General features: G+C 35.2%; 2 protein-coding genes across 3 annotated transcripts in view; one reads left to right on the top strand and one right to left on the bottom strand.

Moving 5' to 3' along the window:
• Positions 1–2,158: 2,158 nt before the first annotated feature.
• The window catches only part of LOC101739493 (zwei Ig domain protein zig-8), a 133,832-nt gene continuing 108,929 nt past the window's right edge, over positions 2,159–27,061 (top strand). The window contains exon 1 of one of the 2 annotated variants that reach the window (XM_021353627.3): positions 2,159–2,949. The gene's annotated coding sequence lies outside the window, so the exon portion shown is untranslated. The remainder of the gene's footprint in view (positions 2,950–27,061) is intronic. The other variant, XM_012697691.4, reaches the window with a different exon arrangement.
• LOC119630724 (E3 SUMO-protein ligase ZBED1) lies at positions 23,662–26,472 on the bottom strand. Its single transcript, XM_062676816.1, has 2 exons — positions 26,141–26,472; positions 23,662–25,715 (listed from the first exon to the last, which is right to left on the bottom strand). Exon 2 carries the CDS (start codon positions 25,708–25,710, stop codon positions 23,719–23,721), a length of 1,992 nt encoding a protein of 663 aa, XP_062532800.1. The 5' UTR covers positions 25,711–25,715; positions 26,141–26,472; the 3' UTR covers positions 23,662–23,718.

The raw sequence follows: 27,061 nt of genomic DNA, 5'->3' as shown, positions 1-27,061 counted from the left end.
GAATTAACTTTAAAAATCAATAATCGAATAATAACTTCTCATCAAGAAGTGGCCAGTGCCTTTGAGCACTACTTTGCTGATATCCCAGCTTCTACCACAAAATCTTTAATTTCATCTCCTACCGTCGCCGAATCATTACTGCAAAATCATGTTGATAAATGCAGTGTTAACTTTAAGTTCACAAATATTGATATAAAGGACATAATTGATACTTTCAAGCTCATTAATATTAAGAAAACTGGTGATTTATGGGGAATTTCAATTAATGTTATAAAATCCATTATTGATATAATTGCACCTTACCTTGCTACAATATTTAATGACTGTATTGATGGTGGTGTGTTTCCTGATCTAATGAAATATAGTAAAATAATACCTTTATTTAAATCTGGTAGTACTTTTGACCCCTCTAACTTTAGGCCCATTTCAGTACTACCTACATTGAGTAAAATTTTTGAAAAAATTATTCTGGAACAACTTTTGAACCACTTCAATTCCAATAACCTGCTTCATAACAAACAATATGGATTCACTAGAGGTCGGTCAACTATTGATGCAGGTGTAGATCTCATTAAAAATATTTTTCAGGCTTGGGAAGAGTCGCATAATGCCCTTGGGGTTTTCTGCGACTTATCTAAAGCTTTTGATTGTGTTGAGCATAATACATTGTTGAGGAAATTACACCATTATGGTATTAGGGGCGTTTCATTAGAACTTATTAAATCTTATTTATCCGGAAGAATCCAAAAAGTAGACGTTAAAGGAACCAGATCTTCCGGTGTCTTACTTAATATGGGTGTTCCTCAGGGTTCCATATTGGGTCCCTTCCTATTTCTTGTATATATCAATGATTTACCTAAGTTTATTGAAACCCGTCACGAGGTCGTATTATTCGCTGATGATACATCATTATTGTTTAAAATTAAACGACATTTGGAAGATTATGACGATGTGAATGATGCTATCTCGCGCGTGGTACATTGGTTTAGTGTTAATAATCTGTTATTAAATAACAAAAAAACAAAATGTATAAAATTTACCACACCTAATGTTAGACAAGTTGACACTAATATTACTGTAAGTGGAGAGACACTGGAGCTTGTGGATTCGACAGTTTTTCTTGGTATAACAGTTGATTCCAAGCTGCAGTGGGGTCCTCACATATGCAAGTTAGCGAGTAGGCTTAGTTCTGCAGCGTTTGCGGTAAAAAAAATACGAATGTATATTAATGAAGATACGGCACGCCTGGTTTATTTTAGTTATTTTCATAGTGTTATGTCCTATGGCATTTTGCTATGGGGCAATGCTGCCGATGTCGAAACGATTTTCATCCTGCAGAAGAGGGCTATTCGTGCTATTTATAATATGCACCCGAGGGAATCCTTGAGGGACAAGTTTAAGGAAATCAAAATTCTAACTTTAGCGTCCCAATACATTTTTGAAAATTTATTGTACGTGCGTAAAAACATTGAAGAATTCCCCAGAGTCTGCGATTTGCACAATGTGAACACTAGGAACAAACATAGGCTTGCGTTGCCGGCGGCTCGAATTAAGAAAATAAGCAACTCTTTTAGGGGGCTGGGTGTACAGCTTTTCAACAAGATCCCACTAAACGTTCAACTACTACCTGTTCATAGATTTAAGAAAACTGTTAAGGAACGTTTGTGCAACAAGGCATATTATAAAGTTAAGGATTATTTACTAGATGGCACTACGTGGGAATGAGGCGCTCGCTCCTGGCCTTTTCATTTTTCATTATTATTATTATTATTTTTAATTGTATTTTTTGACTTGTTTTTTCTTTTATTGTGAATATTTCTATTTATTTAAAAAAAAGAAAATATTTGAGAAAAAACAAAAAAAAAAAAGCCCGCTGAGTTTGTTTCGCCGGTTCTTCTCAGGACTGTGGCTTTTTTTGGAACCGGTGGTAGAGTTAACATTGTTATTTGTATTTTGACATTCAACAAGTGTGTCATACTGACATCTAAGTTGAAATAAATGATTTTGAATTTGAATTTGAATTTGATAGGTATGTGGGATCCTCAATTCTATTTGGGCCAATAAAACGGTTGATTACTTCACACAAATTTGATTTTAAATTCGTATTTATTATAGCAAATTTAATAAAATAAACACGTCTTTCGTCTTCCGTGTTATATTACGTCCGTCTATCATTAGTTTAGTATTTGGTGTATTATACCCAATTTGTAGCACTAATGGAAACGGATAAAATTTAATTTTAACTTTTAGGCCACGGACGCGGTAGCTAACCCCAACCAGGAAATAAACGAACATCATGTGGTACAGCACTCACTGTACGTAGTCAAAGATAACGTTAACATTGTAATAGGGCCTCACTTCATTTTAAAATTTCGTGTCAAAATACGAGACAACGTCTAAAGTTGAGCCGTCACAATTACATTCTCCGAAAGCTCATTGAGCATGCGCCTGTTTCCACGGACCGTTTTTACCCGGTTGTGGACACACATACAACGAAACGTTGGTTGCACACATCTACACTGGCTGACGGCAGACGCGCACACATAAATAACTTCCAGTCGTCTAGAAACGCACACACTAATATTTCTTATTCGTACGCTCTTCACGTACTACGGGTATAACGCACACATGCGAATTTCAACCCTGGCGATGCTGGTAGTACATTAGTTCGCCGAAAGGTGTCGGTGTCGTCGGACGTCCGTGTTCCCGACGCTTCGCGAGTCGGCAGTGAGTGAACGACCGTAAATCGGAAAATGCGCGGGTGAAAAAAAAAAAAATTGTTTTGCAAACTGAAAATTTAACACATCGTCGAATCAAATTGTGAACTCAATAATAATAGTGAAGTGTGGTGAGGTTAGTGTTAAAATAAATATTTGAAAAAAAAAAAAAACGTCCAGAAAGTTTTTTCACGTTTGGAAATAGCGTTTTGTCAATGAGATAACTTTGAAGGTAAGCGGGAGGATATTTAGAAAAAAATTTGCCGTTATATAGCGGTTTGTACTATATGCCAAATTTAAAATAAGTAAATTCCTCATACACCAGTTTGGCGTATGACATTACGACCAAATTCTAAGTAATTAAGCAGAATTTCCAAATTATTCGACTCGAAGAACACGTGGTTGAGGATTTCATAATATTAGTACGACATTAATAATCAGTGAATAATTTTAAGAACCTTTACGTAATTCAGGACTGCTTTTTTGGCGTCCCTATTAATTTATTGGCAATGTTTTCTGTCTCAAAAGAGTGTTGGACTGTGGACATTAGACTAATGAAAAAATAAATCCGTACCCTCCATGAATCATGAGCGTGAGTTTAAGCATTTATTCTAAGAGTTTCTCAAAAATTATCGCAAATTTCAGACTTTGTACAGATAAAATATTTAGTATTGAATTTTTTTAAATACCTATTATTTTTAGTGCTGTTAATGAGGAATTTGTCCTCAAAATGTTTAATTGAGATAAATTTTTTTTTTGATTAGATAGATGAACGGACTCATTGCTCCCAGGTTTTAAGTGGTCACCGGAGCTCATTTTTTTTTATTGCTTAGATGGGTGGACCAGCTCACAGCTCACCTGGTGTTAAGTGGTTACTGGAGCCCATAGACATCTACAACGTATATGCGCCACCCACCTTGAGATATAAGTTCTAAGGGCTCAAGTACGGCTGCCCCTCCCTTCAACCGAAACGCATTAATGCTTCACAGCAGAAATAGGCAGATTGGTGGTACCTAACCACGCGGATTCACAAGAGGTCCTACCACCAGTAAAAGTGGTAACCATATACGTCAACAACGGTAATACCTTCGCCCGCTTTGAGACACGAGCTCTAAGTCCCAATTCTATAGCGCAACTATACATTGATGATATATTGAGTTCCTTTTTACCATCTTCCATGATAACAGAATTTATATCTGCAACCTGGATACACTGCGCTGGCCCACAGCATATTCTTAGACAGCGTTTTGACGATGCGCTATTCGTTCTTAAAATTAAAGTTGCACGGCATTTCATAGCAACATAGCATCTTATGGCACAACTGAGTTTCTAGTCTGTTCTCATTGAATAGCGATTCCGGTCCGGTGACAGATTCTGCGAACCACTGCTCTTGCTAAGGCCAGTGTTAGTAATGACCAGCATTCCGCGATTTTGACTTCTGCCGTAGGGCGTAGTGTGGTTTCGGCCGAATTCCACACCAACCTACCCATTTCTGCGTAAATCAGTCATGCCTTCAACTATGGAATATGAAACTGCTGTTAGCTCCAAGATATTGCATCAGATCTCAAGCTAAGTGAAGACGTTGAAATATGAACTCCGTTAACCTATTAAAAGCCGTTGGCAAAAAGTTAGTCTTCACATCTTAGAGACTACACTATCTAGGCATCTAGAAAATATTTTTTACTGGTGGTAGGACCTCTTATAAGTCCGCGTGGGTAGGTACCACCACCCTGCCTATTTCTGCCGTGAAGCGGTAATGCGTTTCGGTCTGAAGAGCGGGGCAGCCGTTGTAACTATACTGAGACCTTAGAACTTATATCTCAAGGTGGGTGGCGCATTTACGTTGTGGATATCTGTGGGCTCCAGTAACCACTTAACACCACGTGGGCTGTGAGCCCACTGAATAAAAAAATATATTAGAAAACTAGCAAACATAATTAGTTTATTTGTGTATATATAATACTTATATATGATCATAGTTGAAGGAACCTGGTTTCGACAAGTCACATTCAGTGACTTCAAATATTATTTAGATATTTTTAAGCCATGTCATGTCTGTAACGCGTTAAGGACCCCTTTCCCCAAGCGTGTCATTACTACCGTGAAGGTCTAGTCTAGATCGAAGAGTTTAATTTTTATAATTAATACAGTTTTGCGGTGCAACTTCAAGTTTATTCATTCATTTTACAATTCCCGACCGTTTTGAATACTTTAAATTTTATAGTCACGAATGACTAAGGAATTATTTGTCGACATTTGAATACAGTACAATAAATTTCTTGATATTTCCGTTTTATTTATACAGATAGTACTAGCAATGTCCTGTAGTCTGGCCGCCCCTAACATAACCTCTTTCTAATCCAGTGTAGCGATCTAAACTACATGCTTATTTATGTGTAAAGAAGCAAAATTATTATTACTCTACATTGTGTATGTGTATGTATATATTTCAATTGAATGGTACACCGCGTGTCATTAGTTTCCAATAGATTGTTTTCCACCTGATGGTTGTCTGGAAGAGATCGCTCTTAGCGATAAGACCGCCAATTGTACTTTTTTTGTATTTAATGTTTCGTGTAGTTTCTTTTGTTGGTAATAAATAATACTCTCTCTCTCTCTCTCTCTCTCTCTCTCTCTCTCTCTCTCTCTCTCTGTGTGTGTGTCTCTCTCTCACTCTCTCTGTCTCTCTTTCTCTTATCGAAATATTCTAGGTTATTTTTTTAATTAAATGTTAAGAGTGATCGACGAGCCCACGGCCCACCTGTTGTTAAATGGTCACCAAAGCCCGTAGATATCAATCACGCAAATTCCGTCACCTTTACACATGACTTACCGTCTCAGTTTTAACAGTACGTCGTAATTACATTGAAATCTCGTTTTAAGTTACGTCAGGAGTTTCTTAAGTCGATTTCCTGGAATCTTGAAGACGTGACCATCATTATTAATGTAGCCAAAAGCATTGGTTAGTCGTTACGCTCTCAGCAGAGTGGGCGTAATCATCATCGAAGGCAGCAAATTTGATGCCTATTGTCTAAATTTGTTACGTACGAGGGCGGCACTGAAAATTTCTGGAATTAACGAAGTGACACAACATTACTATTTAAAAATGTATTTATTGCTTTTCGAAGTATTCTCCGCGAAATTTGACACATTTTTCCATACGATGGAACCAATCATTGAAGCAACCATTCCATTCGGAAGTTGGGGTCTCCAAAATGGCCGTTTTGTAGCCGTCCACAGCTTCTTCAGGTGATGAAAATCTCTGTCCACGCAATTTATTCTTTATTTTAGGGAAAGTATAGAAATTATTAGGGCTTAGGTCGGGGCTGTACGGCGGATGGTCTAATAATTCTATGTTTTGTTGCTCTAAAAACTCTTTTGTTCTGTGCGCGGTGTGAGAACTCGCATTGTCGTGATGGAGGATGATGCGGCGGTTGCAATTCTCTTTACGGAGTTCAGAAACGACCTGTGGCAAACAAATGCTAGCATACCATTCTGCATTAACTATTATTTGTCCCTCAAGAGGAATAGTCGTAACGTGGCCGGTTTTGGAGACAAACGTGGCCACAATTTTTTTTGCAACACTCCGTGAACGAACAATTTTTGTTGGCTTTAACTCATTTTCGAACACCCAAACTCGTGACTGGTTTTTTGTTTCGGGTTCGTATGCGTATATCCAGGATTCGTCACCTGATACAATGTTGTATACAGCATTTGAGGATCCTGCATGGAATCTTTCGAGAGTTCTGACGCACCAAGTAACGCGAGCCGCTTTTTGCTCTTCACAGAGCGAATGCGGTATCTATCGGGAAAACAACTTTTTTACACCTAATTGTTCATGCAAGATTATTTGTATTTGACTCATGCCAATGTCTAAAGTTGCCTGAATTTCGCGGTATGTCACATGTCGATCTTCCTCAATCAGCTTACGCACAGCATCAACGTTTTCTTGGGTGACTGCAGTTTTTGGACAACCTTGACGGGGATCATCACTGAGCTTGACACGTCCACGTTGAAACTCAGCAAACCAGCGATAAATTGTGGTTTTGGATGGGGCTTCATCACCAAATGCAGAAATCATCCGGTTAACACACTGTTTTTGTGTTAAACCACTTCGAAAGTCATAATAAATCATCGCTCTTGAATTTTCTCGAGTCAATTCCATTTTCTCAACGACTAAACAAGTTTGACAAAGCCTCGTGACAAGACCGAGAATCTTTTTTTAAATAAATAAATGGTATACGATTTTTAAAACCAAGGAGTTTTCAATTAAAAAGATTTTAATATGACAGGAACAGTGGAAATATTCCATTCCCGATACTTTTAGTGCAGCCTAGTATTAGGAATATAAAATAAATAAATAAATGATATATAAATAATATAAAAAAAAAAACGAATTATAAACAGCTTCAAAATTCAGCAAAAGCAAACATATTAGAATGAGCATTCAAATTAGATGAACATAAAGGCGTCGTCGATTTTTTGTAGATTTCTGTTGCCTAAGAAAATATGAAAGTAACACGTGTCCACGAAAGTCTAATGTACTTTTACCACCAATCGATAATTACTAATGGCAGTCCGCTATAATATAAAATTGAGATTAAACCTCAAGATTCAAGGGATCCAGCATTCGTATTGTCAATATCTATAAATTCCAGTAACGCTCACCAGGCTTATAGTTTTTTTTTAGAATTAACAACATCGTGAGATTTGTAAATATTTTCAATATAGAGACACTTCTGCTACATTTCATAATATGTGACAACAAATCAACGTAGGAGGAGCAAGATTTTTCGAGCCAAACTTCGTCAATCAACTTTTTCTAAGAATCTGTAAGCTCAAAGTAGATGGTTTATTGATATTACTATAAATAGAGGAATTTCACCATCAGATCTGATATAATTTGATATCGAAACCCGAGGACTTGTAGCTTAAAATCTATTATCCAAAACTTATTGTAGTGCTCAATTTCAAGAATTGATACAGACGAACAACTTTTCTGCCAAATAAATTATATGTATCGGCTATTGAACATCAAATATCTATTCAATCCTTCATACTGTGTATTCAAACGGCAGAATTGGATTTTATTTATCATTTGACGAAATGTTTATTTATAAACGAGATTGTATATAGGTTGAGAAAAATGTGTTTTAATCGCGAAATATTTCAACATTTCAAAGCTTTGTCTGAGAAAATCTCTTTTTACTTTGAACTCACCATCTTCGAGCGCATGTAACAAGTATGCACGCTTAGAACGCTTCGCCTCTTATTTATTCTCGTTACTGACAAAGGGATATATCGATAGTTTCCACGAGACTGCAGAGTAATACTTTGAATGGCCTTTTGTTCAATTTTTCAGTTCGTTTCATCCAAAATATGGAATTATCGAGACCTATATCTTAGTTTATGGAATTCTGCTTATTGTCAAATCCATTACTGTTTCTTGAATGATATTGGTAAAAGAATAATCTCGCAAATGGATTTGAAATATGTACAGGGCAACCCTGAACATAAAATTTTATATTATTGTTTCTAAATGTGGGAATGCATTAATAAATATGGCAACACAGTTAGTTGCGGTTGCACAAAAATTCTGGTCGTACGTACACGTGTCTTAAATCAAGAAATAAAATTCCTTCGCTCTGCATCTAGTTTTTATTGAAGCTAGCACACAAAAAATACAGTCAACGCTCTAAGCAAAATATATGTATCTCGATATAAAATGCATTAAGGATAATATATTTAATGTAAATGTATATTTTATTTCATGTAATGGAAATTGAAAAAATTGGTTTCATACGGGACTCGCATGGAGTACTTTTTCTTTTTTCTTTATTATCGTCTTATAAATTATAGATATAATATAATTATATAATATAGAAACTGAAAAAATTATCGACCATCCAAAAAAGTTATTATAGTAATGTTAAATTTCAAAAGTTGAGTTCATAGATAAAAACTTTGCACCTCCTTTTGTAGTTCGTACTACTTAAGTGTATTTTTATCAATAAATTTTGAGTTAAAGTTTTTAATATTGGATAAAGGTACCACTGTTATAACTTATTAATAACATTACTCACGTTGCTGATGTCTATGGGCTCGTGTAACTAGATGAGCCGTGAGCTCGTCAACGCATGTACTCAATAAAAAAGAACATAATAATATGTCTGTTTATATATAGACTTAGATTTAGAGATACGAAGCTAACAAGCATTACTAAGCTTTTGATTGACGGCGTTAAGCCAAATATGCTATAACATAGCTTCATCATTGGCCATTTACTAAGGCGTCGAAAGCTCAACAATAGCTTTCCCTCACTATATAACACGTTCTGTAGTCTATTAGATTTGGAGCATCTAATTACTGTTCGGCTTATTCCTGCAATTCATAGACACGTTTTTTTTCCCATTAGTGGATCGAATAGGTCATTAATACCTGGTGTTTAAAGATTAACGAAGCTCATAGATACCACAAAGTAATTAAATAATAATAACAATAAAATCATTTATTGCCTTTCACATAGATACTAACTAATACATTTAGATAAATAAAAGAAAACATAAATAAAAGAGAAAAGGAGGTTGCTCAGCTAACGCTATTCAAAGTAGATGAATCGAACAGCGCTGGTTTTCAGTCACCCCGCTTCCAAGTGAAAGTGATACAATTTCTCACTTTAAGATATGAAATTAAGATTCTAATTAATAAAAAAATTGGAATTTTTTAATTAATTATATATAATATATATGTGTGTGTGTGTGCGTATGTGTTTGTATGTATATTGTTATGTATATTGTTTTGTTTCTTGTAATATGTATATATTATTATATGTAATGTTAACTGTATGCACTAGGTTTGTGTTCCTAATTCTTCATTCCTTTTGCGGGCCTACTGGAAGAGATATCAACATGAAATAAGTAGTGCCCTTGTACTCTGTATCCTTATTGTCGTGTTTTGTTCTAACAGCTGTGTGTACAAAATATATTAAATAAAAAAATTAAAATAAATTTTGTCGTGTTTCTCGACAAGGTTAGAAAGGTATTATGGGAATAAAAAAGTGTATAATTCCCGCTTGACTGGGTTTTAAAGAAAGGTTTGCTGATTCCTGGACATAGTTACTCCAAACGTAAATATACCTATATTATGTATGACTTGATACGAATTATGTGTAAACAGATGTCTGCGAAAACGCAAGCGAGCTACGTTATGTTGAATAGCATCTCAAAATTAACTTACCTACCTTTTCAAAGCAGAAATTACTTAAAAAATTTACATATCAAATACACGTAGTGAGATCCCATGCATAAACAGCAGGTCCTAATGAGTTTCTAATTGCTTCTACTTAGCCTATATTCTTTACCTTGCCTTTAAGTCGTTAATATGTATTCAGAATTATTTATCTGGAGTACCTAAGAGCCAGAGTTTATTTATTAGCTAGCTTTTTGTTAACCCGTGTGTTTTTTAATGTCTTAAAATGGGAAAAAATAGCCAAACACTTAATGAGAATCTACTGATACTTTAATGTTATTTTAATAATACTGAAGCCTTTTAAATACTTGCTATTTTGATGTCTTCTCCCGTAAAAGGCGACTTAGAGATTAGATTGGCATTACTGGTGATCGTATCGGTAACCGGCATATTTAATTTCCGTATATAGCCTAAGGGGCTATTCCAGTTACGCCCGGACGGGTTGGTGAGCTCACGGGCTCAACATAAGAAATTTTGCTAACACTAGCCCTAGTAGTCCACTCAGTGGGTTTGTCTTTGGGTTTGTTCGCTAGGACGGTGAGCGGTGGTAACTGGTGCTTGAGAAGCTTAAAAGCACCGAGAGTGGATCCGGGGTTCCGACAAGACCAGACGGGGGCTTTGCGTTACCCCATCGTTTGGGTCGGAATTCCAACATCCTGCCTATTTCAGCCGCGAAGCAGTAATAAATTTCAATTTTAAGGGTGGGACAGCTGTTACACATTACATTTGTGATTTCAATTTTATCTCAAAGATTACCTTTTTTTTTTTTTTTTTTTTATTGCCCTTGTAGGCAGACGAGCATACGGCCCACCTGATGGTGAGTGGTTACCGTCGCCCATGGACTTCAGCAATGCCAGGGGCAGAGCCAAGCCGCTGCCTATCGCTTAATACTCTCCACAAGCCTCTTTTAAAGAAGGACATGTCATAGCGCTCGGGAAACACCGTGGAGGGGAGCTCATTCCATAGCCGGATGGTACGTGGCAGAAAAGACCTCTGGAAACGCACTGTCGATGCCCGCAGTGGCTCCAGGTAGTATGGATGAACTCTACTCCGGTGGCGGGCGGTGCGATGGTAAAAACGAGATGCCGGTATCATCTCGAACAATTCCTCAGAGCACTCCCCATGGAACATTCGGTACAAAATACAGAGGGAACCGAAGTCCCTCCGCAGACCCAAATTACCTGTATTAGAGTTGTGATATAATTGAGCTAATGAAAGCGTTTTTTTGTTTCGCATATGTATAGTTGGGGATCCAAAAGCATCGCTTGAGACTATTATCGTAGTTCGGTTACTGGTACAAACAAAACAAGACCTAAAACATAATTACGTTTTAAGTTCACTAGATGATGACCGGTTTTTTTTTTGATAGCGCCATCTTGTTGACGTGTCTTTAAAGCGGTTAGTTGCCCTCAATTAAAAAAAATAGTATTATTATTCGCCAATAGATGTCGGGAAGAGTTGATTATTGAAAACACGAATAAAACAACATTATCTGAAAATAAATCGTAGTTAGATCGATTTATCGCCCCCGAAATCCCCTGTATACTAAATTTCATGAAAATCGTTGGAGCCGTTTCCGAGATTCAGATTATACATATACAAGAATTGCTCGTTTAAAGGTATAAACTGAATTAAATTCCACTTGAACATTTCAAAATTTCACCTTTTAACAACAAATCTAAATGTCCGACTTAAATTACGTATAGTTGCGGAAGTGACAAAGGAAAATTTTGGTAAATCATCAAAACTAAAACGGCCGATTTATCTTTATATCTTTCACGATGAAGATATTGCCTGAACTTAACGCAACTGTTACTCTTGATCCCGTTGTGAGACCGTTCATAAATCATTTACGAAAGGGTTCCCCGGGGAAGATTAGGTTTTGCTGGCTTTAGGTTTTTTTTTCCTAGATTTAGTACTAAATTATGGACTTGTGACACGCTTTTGGATGATTAATAAAATTCCAGATGTTTCTTGTTCAAAAACAGATGCAAGGATTATCTTTTTTAATTGCTATTTACTTTTAAATAGTCCAAATATGATAAGATGGTAATTGCTCTGCTAAATACCTATATAATTACTGGTATAATAAAAATTGGGAACAAATGAAGCACGGCCACAATTTAGGTTTCCTTGTGTTATGGGTATCAGAGACTGACACACTTATATACGTTTCAATATATAGATATACAAATATAAAACTTCCAAAAAAGAGCAAACAAACTTTTTCATCACAAAATGTTTTGCCTGATCTGGTAATCGAACCCACGACCCTCGGTGAAACAGTCAGGAGCGCTAACTACTCCTCCACCGAGTCAGTCAATATGAAAAGTCGTATGATTACATACATAGTAAAACAATTACAATAATACACATGTCTTAATATAACATCTATATATTAATACATGAAGCAAAAACTTTGTATCATTTTTTACGAAAATTGCGCAGACGGAGGAGTATGAAATTTTCCACACTTATAGAGATTATAGAGAAGAAATGCACAATGCGAATATTCTTTTAAAATAATGCTTAAGAGATACATTAAATCAATAAAGAAAACATTACCACACTACCATGTATTTGACACACACACGCATGTATGCTATTTGTTTCTTGTCAAACTTTTCTTTGCAATCGAATTATAGTCTGTCCAATTGAGAATAGATTAAATATTGTTTGCTCTTTATTAATATTTGTCTAAACGTAGTCTTGACGAAATCTGTGATTAAAGAAGTATATTAGTCCTTGACAATAGAATCATATTAGTGTACAAACTTTTAATTTCCATTAGTTATATTCGAATTTCGACTACCAGGGGACCTCTAGTAAGTCTAAATTGTCTATACAGCTATTGCGTATAGGTGAATTTAAAATTAGGTTTTTTAATTTAGTAAGAATTTATATAGTAATCAAGAATGGTAGTATTTAGTAAGTAAGTTTATGAAAATCAAGCAAATAAGTAAAAATTTATTCGTTTTACCTAGAATTTTAGTGAACTTGCATAAATTTTATTTTTTCCTACCTATTCTAGTGACCTCGAGGGGTCAAACTAGATTCACCGAAGCAGTGCTTCGCAAAATCTACTGCCAGATCGGAAACACGATCCACTGAGAAGATCCGGCGAGAAACTCAATGGACTATGTCTATGGATTAGTTTACTCGTTGAACCCGTCGCTTCGGAAATTCTCATAATGAAAATATGCTGTACCTATGAGTTGGATTGAGTAAAGTAACATGGTACCTACTGCTTAATCTTAAAAGCGAACACACACATCTAAAACGATAATCAATATTGTACATATAACTTGATTAATGTAACTTTCGCTTAACTATTAGTTCACGGACTTTGTATGGATTTTGCTGTATTAAGCAGTCTCTGTTTTCTCCACCTACCGTTTCACGTGAGTACCTATTTAATTTAAGCTGATAAACCGCTTTCCATTTAGTAATTTGGAGTTATAAATAAACTAGCTGACCCGGCAAACATTGTTTTGCCATATATAAGATTTCTAGGGAATTTCTAGTGTAGAAAAAAAAACTAACTTATTGTAAGTGTGTAAGGATGTGGTAAATGAGTGAAAGAGGTATGTAGTGCTGTGAACGATGAGGGAATATATAATAAAAATAACAAAACCTTATTCAACCACATAATACCTCATTATAAAATAAAAAAAAGTCCAAATAAAAAAAAAATCTTAGGGGTGGACAACCCTAATCACTTAGGGGTATGAAAAATAGATAGTAGCCGATTCTCAGGCTTACTGAATATGCATAAAAAATTTAATGAGAATCGGTCAAGCGGTTTCGGAGGAGTATGGGAATGAAAATTGTGACACGAGAATTTTATATATTAGATAAATACTTAGTAGAGATTCTTCGAGACAAACTTTGGTTAGTTTTGTAAATTTATAATGCACTGAGGAATCAGCCTTAAATGGCATTAGAGAGAGAGAGAGAGAACACACTTTATTGCACACCAAAACACAATTTACATTCAAAAAACAATCAAAAAAAGCAGATACATTTGTACAATAGGCGGTCTTATCGCTAAAAGCGATCTCTTCCAGACAACCGTTTAGTTTATAGAAATTCTGGAAAATATAAAAAAATATAGCAGGTATGTTGCGGTGTACTATAGATAATACATTATAGAAAATAAATACATACAATAAACAAAATATATACCCTTTACATATAATATGAAATATATACCAATTATATACCAATATACATACTTACATACAATACATACTTATATACTTACATACACGTAATACATCAACAGTATGAAAATAATAGATGATGATGCAAACAAACAGCACTAAGAAGATAAGTAGTGTTCCTTCACCATTCTTTTAAAACAGTTTAAAGTTTGAGCACTTCTCACTGCATCCGGTATTCTGAATCATTTCTGGCAGCCATACTCTCTAAATCTTGCCTATACAAAGTACATAAATCCCTACCTTATACAGGTATGCAACCTATTTCAATTAAAGACATCAAAAATGTGTCTTTTTCCAAATCTCACTTCTTGGTGTAAGATTCTAAAAAGAATGCTTTGGACAAAGTCAGTTTATACTGTAATTACCCGAAGGCATCCTTAAAGACCTTCAAAAGCCTTTACTCTCGAGACTATAATTAATTTCATCGGATATTTTAGTAACGAATTAAACTTTCTCCAGAATTCTCAAAGCCTCTCAATTATCGAGGGGAACAATGGGATTGAGTACCTTTCCCTCCCTGGTATTATAATTAATCAGATTTTTCTTGTTAACCGGATGTTGTTTATTATTTTTCAAGATATCTAACGATCTATTGACACAGGATATTAATGTTTTATTCTTTTTCTACATCTGTTCAATTGAGATTTTAGGAATATATTTATTGCAATTATAACAAGCTCGTGTCTCTCCTAATTTTGACTGTATCTATGGACACTATTTGTTTTCCAAGTGGAACACGACGTATAGCAATAAAAAACATCTTGTGTAAGGTTTTTTTTATTGCTCTTGTAGGTAGACTCTCAGCTGCGGATATGTGCTTTAGGCGGCTTTCATAACAAAATAAGATCCGTGTTTAGGTTAAGCCAGAAATACTTAAACATTCAGACTGTTTATTATGTGTTCATTAATTACGGCGAATTTTTTTTTAAGTGGTTAGCGGAGCCCATAGACATCTACAACGTAAATGCCGCCACGCACCTTGAGATAAGACTTCTAAGTTCTTAGAATAGTTACAACGGCTGCCCCACCCTTCAAACCGAAACGCATTACTGCTTCACGGCAGAAATAAGCAAGGTGGTGTTACCTACCCGCGCGGATTCACAAGAGGACCTACCACCAGTCTCGGCTGTGCCTCTAGAATACCTGATATTCGTGAGCATTGGTGAACATCTCCCGTCGAATTAGCCGTGAGATCGTCTTCGGAAGCTACAAATTTTGATCCTGAAGTTCGGTTTTCACTTAAACAAATTAATTTCATACATCTATCTAAAATTGCTCCTGTCCTATTTTATTTTTTTAATTATATTTTTCGAGACCTACCAACTCCCAAACCGAAATACTAAAATGATTGTTATTCATCGAGTGGACTTTAGACTTAGGGCAAAGCTATTTAAGATCGTAGAAAGTTTACTTAGACAACGTAAATTGAAAGAAAGCATGGTTCGTCTCAGAATTTCAAACAAAATAAAGAACATTAGACTTGTCGAACAACAAACAAAGACGGTCAACTTTAGTACTTCAGACAAAATATAAGCAAAAAAATATATAGCAGATAGTTAGTGAGTGACCTAAGTTATTTTTTTTTTTTGATAACTTTCTTTATGATTCGTCGCAGTGATGTGTATGGATATTTCAATGTTTTTTTGTGAGATATCAAACTAATTTCTACACGCATTTTTGAAACGAAGCTTTTGGAGTCGTCATGGAAATACGCGATAATGTGACGTCATAATGTGACGTCACTGTTACCTTGACGGGCCGTAAGCAGATATGTCCGTTTAAATAAATCTTTCATTTGTTTTGTCACCTTGTTTCACTACTAAGCAAAATAACGGAACGTGAAAAATATACAGAGATGGTGACAAATGACGAAAGACGGAATGCTAAGGAGATACATGCACCGGTCATCGTTTTCGTCGAACCCCTCGCTTGAGACAAAGGGCTTGACGAGTAAATTAACCCACGGACACAGCCCACTGAGTTTCTCGCCGGATCTTCTCAGTGGGTCACGTTTCCAATCCGGTGCTAGATTCTACGAAGCACGGCTCTTGCTAGGGTTCGTGTTAGCAACGTCGTCAGTTTTGAGCCCCGTGAGCTCACCTACTAGTTAAGGTTAAGTTGATGTGGTCTGTCTAGATCTTAGGTAAAAAAAAAGATACATTTTCTTATAAATCGTATAAAATCATTAATTTATTAGGTAGTATTAATAGAGCTAATAACTTACAATTCTCGTGCTCGCCCCTAATATTAGGGGCATATATCATTAATTTATTACGGAAACTGGAATAGAAAGATTTATTCCAGCTCCGATCATAGTCTGTCCCTCTCTGTCCTAAGAGTTTCACGTACGATCGTCTCTTTCCCATTACAATGACCTAAGATTATTCAATTATCTGACACATCAAGGCTGTCGTTTTCAGACGTCGAATCCTCTATGTGGTCGATCGTAAAAAATATAAATGAGATTTTTGTATCCACTGGGAATGGTCGGTTTGTGTTGGATCATGTGGCAGTTAAGTGGTGAACTTGGTAGACTTTTAGTAAAGTGCAAAATTATATTACCGAATAAACTTTAGTTTTAGTGTAGTTTTAATAAAAGGAACATTGAAGAGCCCGGCCAAAAACGGGCTAGCAGAGATCATGTTTGTTGCTTAGGACTTTCTTCAGAACACGGACTGCCAGGTGCGTAGCTTATAGCGCCAAAATAGAGGATTTGCTTATTGAAAATACCTTATTGAATAAGAAATACATTTGTTATCTTATTAGTGAAAATTATTATCACATAAATGATTTTCTTAGGGACGACATTCAAATAAATGGATTTTTTAATTATTTGTTGGATTATGGATGAATGAAAGGTAAATTATATAACGACGCTTGAAAGGCAAACGTGACTAAGCGACAATAACTGCTTTGTACATAAATGATAGGCAATAACCATAATCGATGCGCAAAAAAAATATATTCTAGGTCTATTAAAATCATTTCAATCCTACAGCTACTAGTTAGATTCTACTACAGCTAGATTCGTTAAAATAAATTTTGTTTTCAGGTATTTCAACTTTAAATTAGTCTACTGTAAAGTTCACGCATTGTCGTTTAGTCACGTTTGCCTTTCAAGCATCGATAATATCATAATATCTTGCACTGCACTAAAATTCGCATATCAAATAATGACAAAGCATACACGCTGCTTTTAACTTATGTTATAACTCATTTTCACTATGCTTAGCGAATAAATTATTTCTTTCTTTCTTTCTTGTGCATATTTTTACTATTTCATAACACGTTTGATAAAATGATCTAATCTGATGAAGATGTAAAATTATCTACCATGATGTTTGCAGTAACCTGTATGGTTTTAACAGTAACAGGCAGTAATTCTAAAACATGATCGGGAAACATTTTTTTCATTGCCTTTTCGTATTACAGTTAAAAATATTTGAAATGTTTTTGTTCGGAAAAAAAAAACCCTTTGTTCAATTCGAAATACAAATTACCAAAATTCCAGACAATCCATTTTATTTTTCAGAAACATATTCGGTCTTTTACCAAAATATCAAAGCGATCGCTTAGTCTGCAGCACAGACACCGTTCAATTTTCCGATAGAGGGTTCATCGCGGTCATAACTCAGGAGTGACGTAGGTATTTTTCTTTTGATATTGCAGGGGTTTGTAGATTTGAAAAGTTGATGCGTGTGGATGGCCAGCAATCAGACCCCAGAAGCGGTCGTTTCTTTTAAAAGGATTGTTTTTTTGATATTCGCTCGTAAATGTTTAGATGCGGGACGGGTTTTATTGGTGTTAAATGGCTAAAGACCTGCAATATATCTTAGGTATAGGAAGTGGTTTTATCACCCCAACTAATTTGAAATTTAAACACGCTTCTATTAGCTTGGTATGTATGTTTGTTTGTATATGAAGGTGTCTTTAATGATCATTTTCACAGAGGTCAAGATGTCCGATAAATTTAAAAAAATTGACAGACGCAAGGACTAATGACAATATGTAAGTTTATTACTTACTTTAATATCCTGACCAGTATGGACAGGATGAAATAAGAAGAAATTAATTGCTAGTTCGGTTTGTTATTTAAGCATGTTTTTTGTTACAATTATATAATATTAATTATTTCTTAACGAAAGCAAATCAGGGTTATGTAATTGTTTACGCAAATGGTCAGCTTTATAACTGCCTAATTGTTTGTAGCCTAAGAGTCTATTCCAACTACGCGCGGACCGGAAGGTGAGCTAACGGGCTCAACCTGACAGAATTGCTAACACTGACCCTACCAAGAGCAGTGCTTCGCTGAATCTACCACCAGATCGGAATCGCGATCCACTGAGAAGATCGGGCGAGAAACCTAGTGGATTTTGAAGTGTTTGGCGCTTTTGGAAAGATTTTTCGTTTTCGTATAAGTTTTTCGGGTAATGAACTAAATTGTCCTGTTGTCCTGTCCGAACATCCTTAAGCGATTTAACTAACTGTCGGCCTTCGGAACAGAAGTTCAACTCTCCGACCCGTGCAAAGAGTTGTCACCTCGTGGTCGTATGTGCACAGTTCCATCACTGTCTATGGTAGGCAGCGGCTTGGCTCTGCCCCCGCATCGGTGACGTCCAGCGACGGTGACCACTTACCATCAGGTGGTCCATATAATTATCCGCCTACAAGACAGCAAAAAAAAACTGTATCATACCTGAACCTGTAACAAACCATCCAACTATCAGGAAATATCGAGCTGTTTAACAGAAAATTATGGAACAATCAATGTATTGGCCATTGTCGAAGACATTTAAAAATCTAGAAATAAACCAGAATATTTTGAATTCAACCAAAAAAATAAGTATTTTTAAATAATTTTTGTAAATTTGATTAGTATTGTGATCACTATATTATTGTATTAGGCGATCTATTTTAAACTAGTAGTAAGGTAGTAAATTGTAACAAAATTAACTTGTAGTGTCTTTTAAGACGAATAATTCGTTTAAAAAAAATACCAATTTATATACAGACAAGTGAACAAGCTATGGGCCTATAATGTAAGTCTTAAGACCGGAGCTCTAAGTCTCAAATTCATAATACGACGAATATCGATTTAGAGGCAGAAGTAGTCAGGATGATATCTATCCGTACGGGACCAGAGCACGCCCTACCATCAGTGAGTAATTACATTATATTTAATAAGTACAAATGAAAATATGAATAACAATTTTGAGTGTAACAAAGATAAAACAATTTGCGTAGTGACACTCAGAAAACTACAAGATTAAGACCATCAGAATTGTTTGAATATGAAGAAAGTTAGCTCCAGCTTCTTGTAGTAAAATAATTGTATGAAATAAAATATATTAAGATAATCACCTTTTCATTAGCAGAATTAAAATTTTATTATCTTCACTTATTAGGCCTTTATTAAATTCGGACCTGTATTTTGCGAAATTTCAGGGGCTTCACCCCTTCGTAGCCTACGGTCCGAAGGAGATATTTGTTTCACATTTCTTTGGAGGCTTAACGGTTTGGCTTCCGCGATCTTCTTATTCGTGAAATCAGATATAAGCTCCCCACCCCTTATAGGTGAGGTCGGATTTTATCTCTGGACTTTACGACTGCGCCAAATGAGATTATGGCGGCGGAAATATTGTATACCTTATTTATGTATTTATGCTAAAACATACGGGTATTCGGTGAGATTTTCTTGCGTTTAATTCTTTGGAGTTTCTTCGTTTTTTGTATAATAATAATAATAATAATAATATAACTCTAATTGATAAAATAAATAAAGTAGTGCATTTAATAGACATAGCAGTTCCTAACACCAATAATATACAGAAATCAATAGCTGAAAAAGCAAATAAATATACAGAATTAAAGGAAGAAATTTTAAGAATCTGGAAAATGAACAAAGTCTACATTGTACCTCTGGTGCTATCCAGTACAGGCGTCATACCTAAACACCTACTCCAATCTTTAAAAATATTAGACATAGCAGAGAACACGTACATGACCATGCAAAAAGCCGCAATATTAAACACATGCCGTATAGTCCGTCAATTCTTGCAGGAAGATTTAAATATTCTGCAAGTAGAAAATGAAGCTCACTCGGCTTAGGCCCGTGATCTTCATTATACCGAAATATCTTAGGTATTTCGAGAAACACAATACAAAAAAGATAATAATAATAATGTTTTTATTGCAAGTAACCATGACTCATATAAATTGTTAATAAGACTTAGACCTATGTTAGTAGTTATATTTACATCACAATGAATTACTGTCGTAACATCCCATGGGTGATGGCAACACAGCGACCCATGTATACACAGTCCAGCCTGCTTGCGATCATGCTCAGGATACTGTTGGAGCTGGCCCTCACTCTGCTTACCAGAGATGCACACCTCTTACGCATGGTAGCGTAAAAACCAATCTATGTGCGCGTCTGCAAACATCCCTGATGCGCTACAAAAGCGGTACGTGTCTTGTTATCTAAGAAATGAGTAGCTGTTTATAGATTGCGGCCTATCAGATAAATATTTGTAGTTAGAGCAACCTTTGTAAACATTATTGAGAACAATATATAGTAAACATAGTTGGTTTGAATTATCGTTTCATTATCAACATCTTCGTCAGCAAACAGAAGTCTACTACTGAAAATAAGCCTTTCCCAAGGTTCGCGATAATGATCATTATAGTTAAACAAATTAGAATCGATTTCCAATGACAACTGTTAACTGTTTTGATCTGGTTTCATGAATTGTAGACGTCATTATTAATATCCGAAATCTGTTAAATATTCGAATCAAACGAAATAATAAAAACAAGAACAACCATCAAATTAGTTTTATTAATTAAATGAATATTTACCTTTACTTGTATCATTTTTGTATCGGGTCGATTTTACTCATTAGGGGCTGATTTTTAATAGCCAGATCTGAATAGTTCATAAGATAGTATCATATAAATAAAACTAAAATTATCAATTGATTTTGCTTTGCTTGACCATAATTAGAATTTTCCCGTGTTATGGAAACCAGACTGACATGCATAATTATAAATTAGTTTAAATATGTAAGTATGTATGTATATCTTGTATCTTTAAACGAGCAATTCTTGTTTACAAATATATATATAATCTGAATCTCGGAAACGGTTCCAACGATTTTCATAAAATTTAGTATACAGGGGATTTCGGGGGCGATAAATCTACGGGCTACGATTTCTTTTCAGAAAATTTTGTTTTATTCGTGTTTTCAATAATCAACTTTATCGATAATCAACTTAAATATAAACTTTTTTTAATTATAATATCAATAATAATATGTAATTCGTATTTAAATATAATTTCTAAAAAACACAATTTATCAAAAAAAAACCTCGGTCATCCTCTAGTAGGTAATAAACACACAAAGAGCAAACAAAACTGTTCATCACATAGGTTTCCCGATCTGGAAATCGAGCCCACTACTAACTACGGCACAACCAAGTCAGTCGTTATAACTTATTCAGTCTGAAATAATTTCCATCCTAAGTATTGTTGTAAAACATTTTACTACAACTACACTTATTTTTTTATTTATTTAAGTATTACCGACAGGGTTTACAGTAAGACATAAAATAACATTGACATGTATAGAGCAATTGATAACTGCAACTCTAATTAGAAGCAATCACAGCATGCATTACATTAATATATCAATAGAGATTTAACGATACTATTAATAATAATAAAAAATTAAAAACAAAAGAAAGACAACACGGACAGTAATACCCGAGTACTCAGATCAAGGCTAAGGCTGAGGTTCAACAACAACTTTTTATGATTTTGTTCCTGAATATTGGAAGGGAATCGCCAAATATGTCAAGGTTTTCAGCTTTTCTGAATAGATTATTATAAAGGTTAGAAACAGTTAATTATAAATTTTTTTTTTCATAGCTATATTTTCACTATTTTCACAGTTTGAAAATAGTGAAGATATAGCTATGAAAACGTCTCTAAAATAAAATATTATATAAAACATCCACTCGAAAATATTTTGAATGAAATATGAAATAATACGTCCTGGAAGCATTCGAGAAAAATGTCGATCGCGATGAATTTTATTGTACCTATAGAATTTCACTTTTACGTTTTGTCGCCTTCTGAAGCTAGTCTCGTGTGAGATGGGGATAATATAAAATATGTCGTAACGAATACGTGGCGATGTGTGGAACAACTTTATTCTGAGATGCTGCCAGAATACACTGTCACGGAAAATGATTTTGATTGGGTTATTGTAGCTAGTTCTATTCGGGATGTGGGGATACCCTTCACGACCAGTTGAGCGACTACGTTGTTCTAATAGACATACAGTGCAATTAACTTTAATACTCCAATCCTTTTATCGACACATATCGCACGTTTTTTACTGGTGGTAGGACCTCTCGTGAGTCCGCGCGGGTAGGTGACACCAACCTGCCTATTTCTACCGTGAAGCAGTAATGCGTTTGGTTTGAAGGGTGGGCCAGCCGTTGTAACTATACCTGAGACCTTAGAACTTATATCTCAAGGTGGGTGCGCATTTACGTTGTAGATGTCTATTGGCTCCAGTAACCACTTGACACCAGGTGGGCTGTGAGCTCGTCCACCCAACTATGCAATAAAAAATAAAAATAAATAGCATAGGCAAGGTCCTTTCAATTATAAAAAAGCGCACGATATTTATTTAGAGTTAAAAATAAGCAGTCTTACTATCGTCGGGATCCTGGAAATAACATTAAACTATATATAGCTATAGCTTCGATGACACTCAAAGATAAATACCCAATTAATATTTAATGGCAACGTTCCCGGGGACCTACTTTGTAGAAAAAAAGCACACTTTATATACTATAGATACCAATATTCAAACATTAATCTGTTTTATTGCGAATCGTGGAGCGATCAAAGGGCAGAAGATTAAATTGGTTATGTGACGACTAACAGGTTTATTGGCCAATAAATTTGAAGGATATCAAGAAGATATTTTATTACACTGCAAATAAATGAATAAAAACGGTTTTATATATTGTATATAAGGATAAAATCACCTGTCCGATCGTAAACGTAAATTGCTTTCTAATAACCTGTCATCATATTTTTATTGCCGCGTAATTGAAAAGTTTTTGACATTATAAATAATTTTGGAATGAAGTTCCTTAAGGGACGTTGCGGGGGGTACCCTAACCGCGAAAAAACGTCCGTAACGTAAGATTTTTACTAGTAATGCGAACAGTGTACGACTGAACTTTTTAATAACGTACAAAAAATAACATATTTTTTTATCATTCATTGACCACAATCTCAGATAGGGATGGACTTTTAAAATATACATCGATGTTTTTTTCGATGTGATGCATCGATCGGTCACATCGATGGTAATACGATGTATTGGGAAATACATCGATGTTTCTTATATATCGATTGTTTTAGGTTAGGCATTAATTAAAACAAAAATATGTATTAATCAGGAAATATATGTATTAAAATTAAAAATCACCGCGACAACACATTATTTTTACATATTCCAATATTTTTTGTCAATGCTATGTAAAAACAAAAGTTTGCTTAATCTCTTCCCCTTCAGCCGGTTTCTTTGTTCAGTCATAACTAGCCCTGCCTGTGACAAAAGTCTTTCTGAAGGGACTGACGTGCCAACTATTGTTAAATACTTAAAAGCTATTTTGTACAGCTTCGGGAATTGTATTTTGTAATCTCTCCAAATTTCTAACGGATTTTCTTTAAGTCTTCCAACAGGAGTTCGGAGATAAACGGAAAGTTCGTCAGACAAAACGTCTTCAGATTTGTTAATTTTCCAGTTACGATGCACTAACTTATGGTGATCAGTCCATAATGAAAAGGCCTCTTCATTTTTATCGGACTTGTCAGAATCGGACTCAGGTTCTTCATTGCTATGCAAATTCTTCTTCATTAAATCTTTAATTTTCGTAACAGCATTCGAACAAGCTATCGGATCATTGAAATGCATTCTTTTAAACCGTGGATCTAAAATACTTGCGATAGCCAGAGCATTCACATGTTCTATTGAACCCATTCTTTTATTTATTTCATTAATAGCAAGTTTCTGCACCTCTTTCGCTACGGGATCTTCTATAACAGCTGAAGTTATTTTAGAGAGCATGCAACGAACTAAGGGAATAATTTTACTACTTGTGCAGTATTTATCACCTGAAATTTCTTTTGTAGCCGCTTCTAAGGGTCGCAATACCATGATGACAGACGATACAGTAGATATTTCCGATGCACTCAGCATTGCAGGTGCTCTAGGGTGGCGGAAGAGAATATCATTTATGACACTACGGAGTTCTAGAAATCTTTGTAACATATAATATGTACTGTTCCAGCGAGTATCGACGCTTTGTATTAATTTTACCTCAGCTGCTCCAGCAGAAGACTCCGTAGCCGCAGCAGTAGCTTTACGTAATTCATCACTAGCAATGCAACTCTGTTTAAACCAAGTCACTATTGATTTTACTTTAGAAACAATGTTTCTCCACTCAATACATATCATTGTGCCTTCAGCCACCAAATTCAGAGTATGGGCAAAACATGGGATGTGTTTCCTTCTACCAAACGCTAATTCGATCGCCTTAACTATATTGGCTGCGTTGTCAGTAACAACAGCTGTTACATTCTCTTGATCGATTTTCCAGTCTTGACATACCTTTAAGAGAATTTCAGAAAGATAATCTGATGTATGTCTTTCATCCAATTCGTACACACCTAAGGTGACTGAATATAGTTCAATGTCTATTCCGAAATGTGCTGTGATGCCCAAAAAACTTTTCATATTCAAGGTATCCGACCAAATATCTGTTGTTAGGGTTATATCTTCTATAGAGGACAACATTTTCTTAATTGTTTCTGAAATTACTTCATATTTATCGTCCAGCCAGCGTCTTAGAGTTGTTCTACTCGGGAGCTTATATTGAGGAGCAACTGTTTTCATTAGAGTTTTGAAGCCTTCGTTTTCAACGATTGAGAATGACTGATGGTCTTTGCAAATCATGAATAACAAACAGTTGTTCAGTTTCCTTGTCTTCGCTCCAGATTCTGAGTAAGAGGAAATATCTTTAAAAGCGGCCTGTATTGTTCTTTGGCGTTTTAAAGGTGTAACGTTTTCGTCTAAGTCTGAATCAATGGTTTCATTTACGGTTTTTGGTAACGGTGCACCGGATCTTTGACTGCCACTACAACTTGGAACAGGTTGAAACTGAAGTACTCCATCATCCATTTTATTATAAGGCGTAACTTTGGTATCCAGATCCAGAGGATTCGATATTTCGTCTGTAGTAGTTACTGCATTGAATGTAGTTTGTTTCGGCTGAATTTCGAGATAAGCAGCCTTATGAACATTACGAATATGTCCAATTAAGTTCGTAGTGTTTCCAGCAGACTTAATTTCCTTTTGACATAGTTTGCATTTCGTTTTCTTATCGTCAATTTTGTTAAAGAACTGCCAAACGGAACTTTTTTTCTTAGGTCCCATTATAACTGAAAGTAAAAAACAAAACTATATAGGACTGTTTACAGGGAATTTATAATAATACCTATTAACTGCCTAGTAGAATACAAATAAGTATAAGCCGCATTTTAATCGATAATATTAATATAGTAATTATCGATAACTTGGCATCACTACAATAGATAGTATTATTATTTCACGGTAAAAAATATAACCTTTCAATCAAATCGTATCATATTGCGAAATTAATGCATTCGTCGTAAAGTAGGTACATAATCTTCTCTTTTATATCTTAGTTATAAGCACGCGCAATATAAAACGTAAAATATAATAATTGCTTTGTACTTTTTGACAACAAAACAATGTGTCATTTCCAGTAAAGTTTCACTAGCAAAACCATTATCATTATCACTAAATACATTATTCTATTTATTAATACACATACCTGACATACCTGTTCATAAATTAGTTTCTTTTTTAGATTTAAACAAGGCAAAAACTCGTATCGTAACAAAAACACAATATACATTTACACAGCAGAAACTCGGTCGGCCATATTGTTGTTTTGGTTTAATTAATATTGGCAGCACTGATTATAACGTTTCGTTTCTCTTTTCACTCATAGTATAGTAATCTCATAATTTGCGTACCTAATCGATGCATCGAATGAAAAACATCGATATATATTCGATGTTGAAGTATTTACAATACATCGGTTCAAGACGATGCATCGTTACTATACATCGAGTATTTTAAATAAATCGATGTATATCGTCCATCGCTAATCTCAGAGCGTTCGTTTGCACAATACACTAACTCTTATGCAAGCAACCGTGAATGAAGTGTACCACGATAAGTTCGCACGTTACCGAATGACCGTGGGTTGTTGCGAAATCTCCAGTTTTATTTTCTTTATACCTCGAATAGAACATAAAATTAATATTTTTATAATAAGGAACTTCGTTCCTATCCAGTGTCCCACGACACCATACATCTTTTTATTCCTTTTTAAGATGTGTAAGTATACATATCCAATTTCGGCGTACTAGTATTAAGGCTAAAAGTTACCGTAGAAATAAATTTTCATATTGCCACGAAGTCCTAAGCTTGGATCCGATTCCAGGTGGCACAGCTGTTATAAAATACAATTTGAATTTCGAACTCATGTCTCAAGGTGCGTGGCGGCATTTACGTTCTGATGTCTATGGGCTCCAGTAGCTGCTTAATACCAAATGAGCGCATGGTCACCAGTCTAAGCAATAATAATGGCAAAATAAATTTGAAAAAAGAACTTAGTGTTTGTCAACGTCATGGCATTTGGGAAACGTCGGTGTATCCCTTGTGAATGATAGATCTGGATGAAGCCATGAGGTTC

Source organism: Bombyx mori, chromosome 28 (assembly GCF_030269925.1).
Source record: "Bombyx mori chromosome 28, ASM3026992v2".
Taxonomy (NCBI): Eukaryota; Metazoa; Arthropoda; class Insecta; order Lepidoptera; family Bombycidae; genus Bombyx; species Bombyx mori.
Note: the sequence above shows the minus strand (reverse complement) of the source record. Positions and strands in the feature narration are given on the sequence as shown.

What these genes read in the sequence shown, in the direction of transcription:
- LOC119630724 (XM_062676816.1), bottom strand. Translation starts at nt 25,710, where the DNA reads ATGGGACCTAAGAAAAAAAGTTCCGTTTGGCAGTTCTTTAACAAAATT.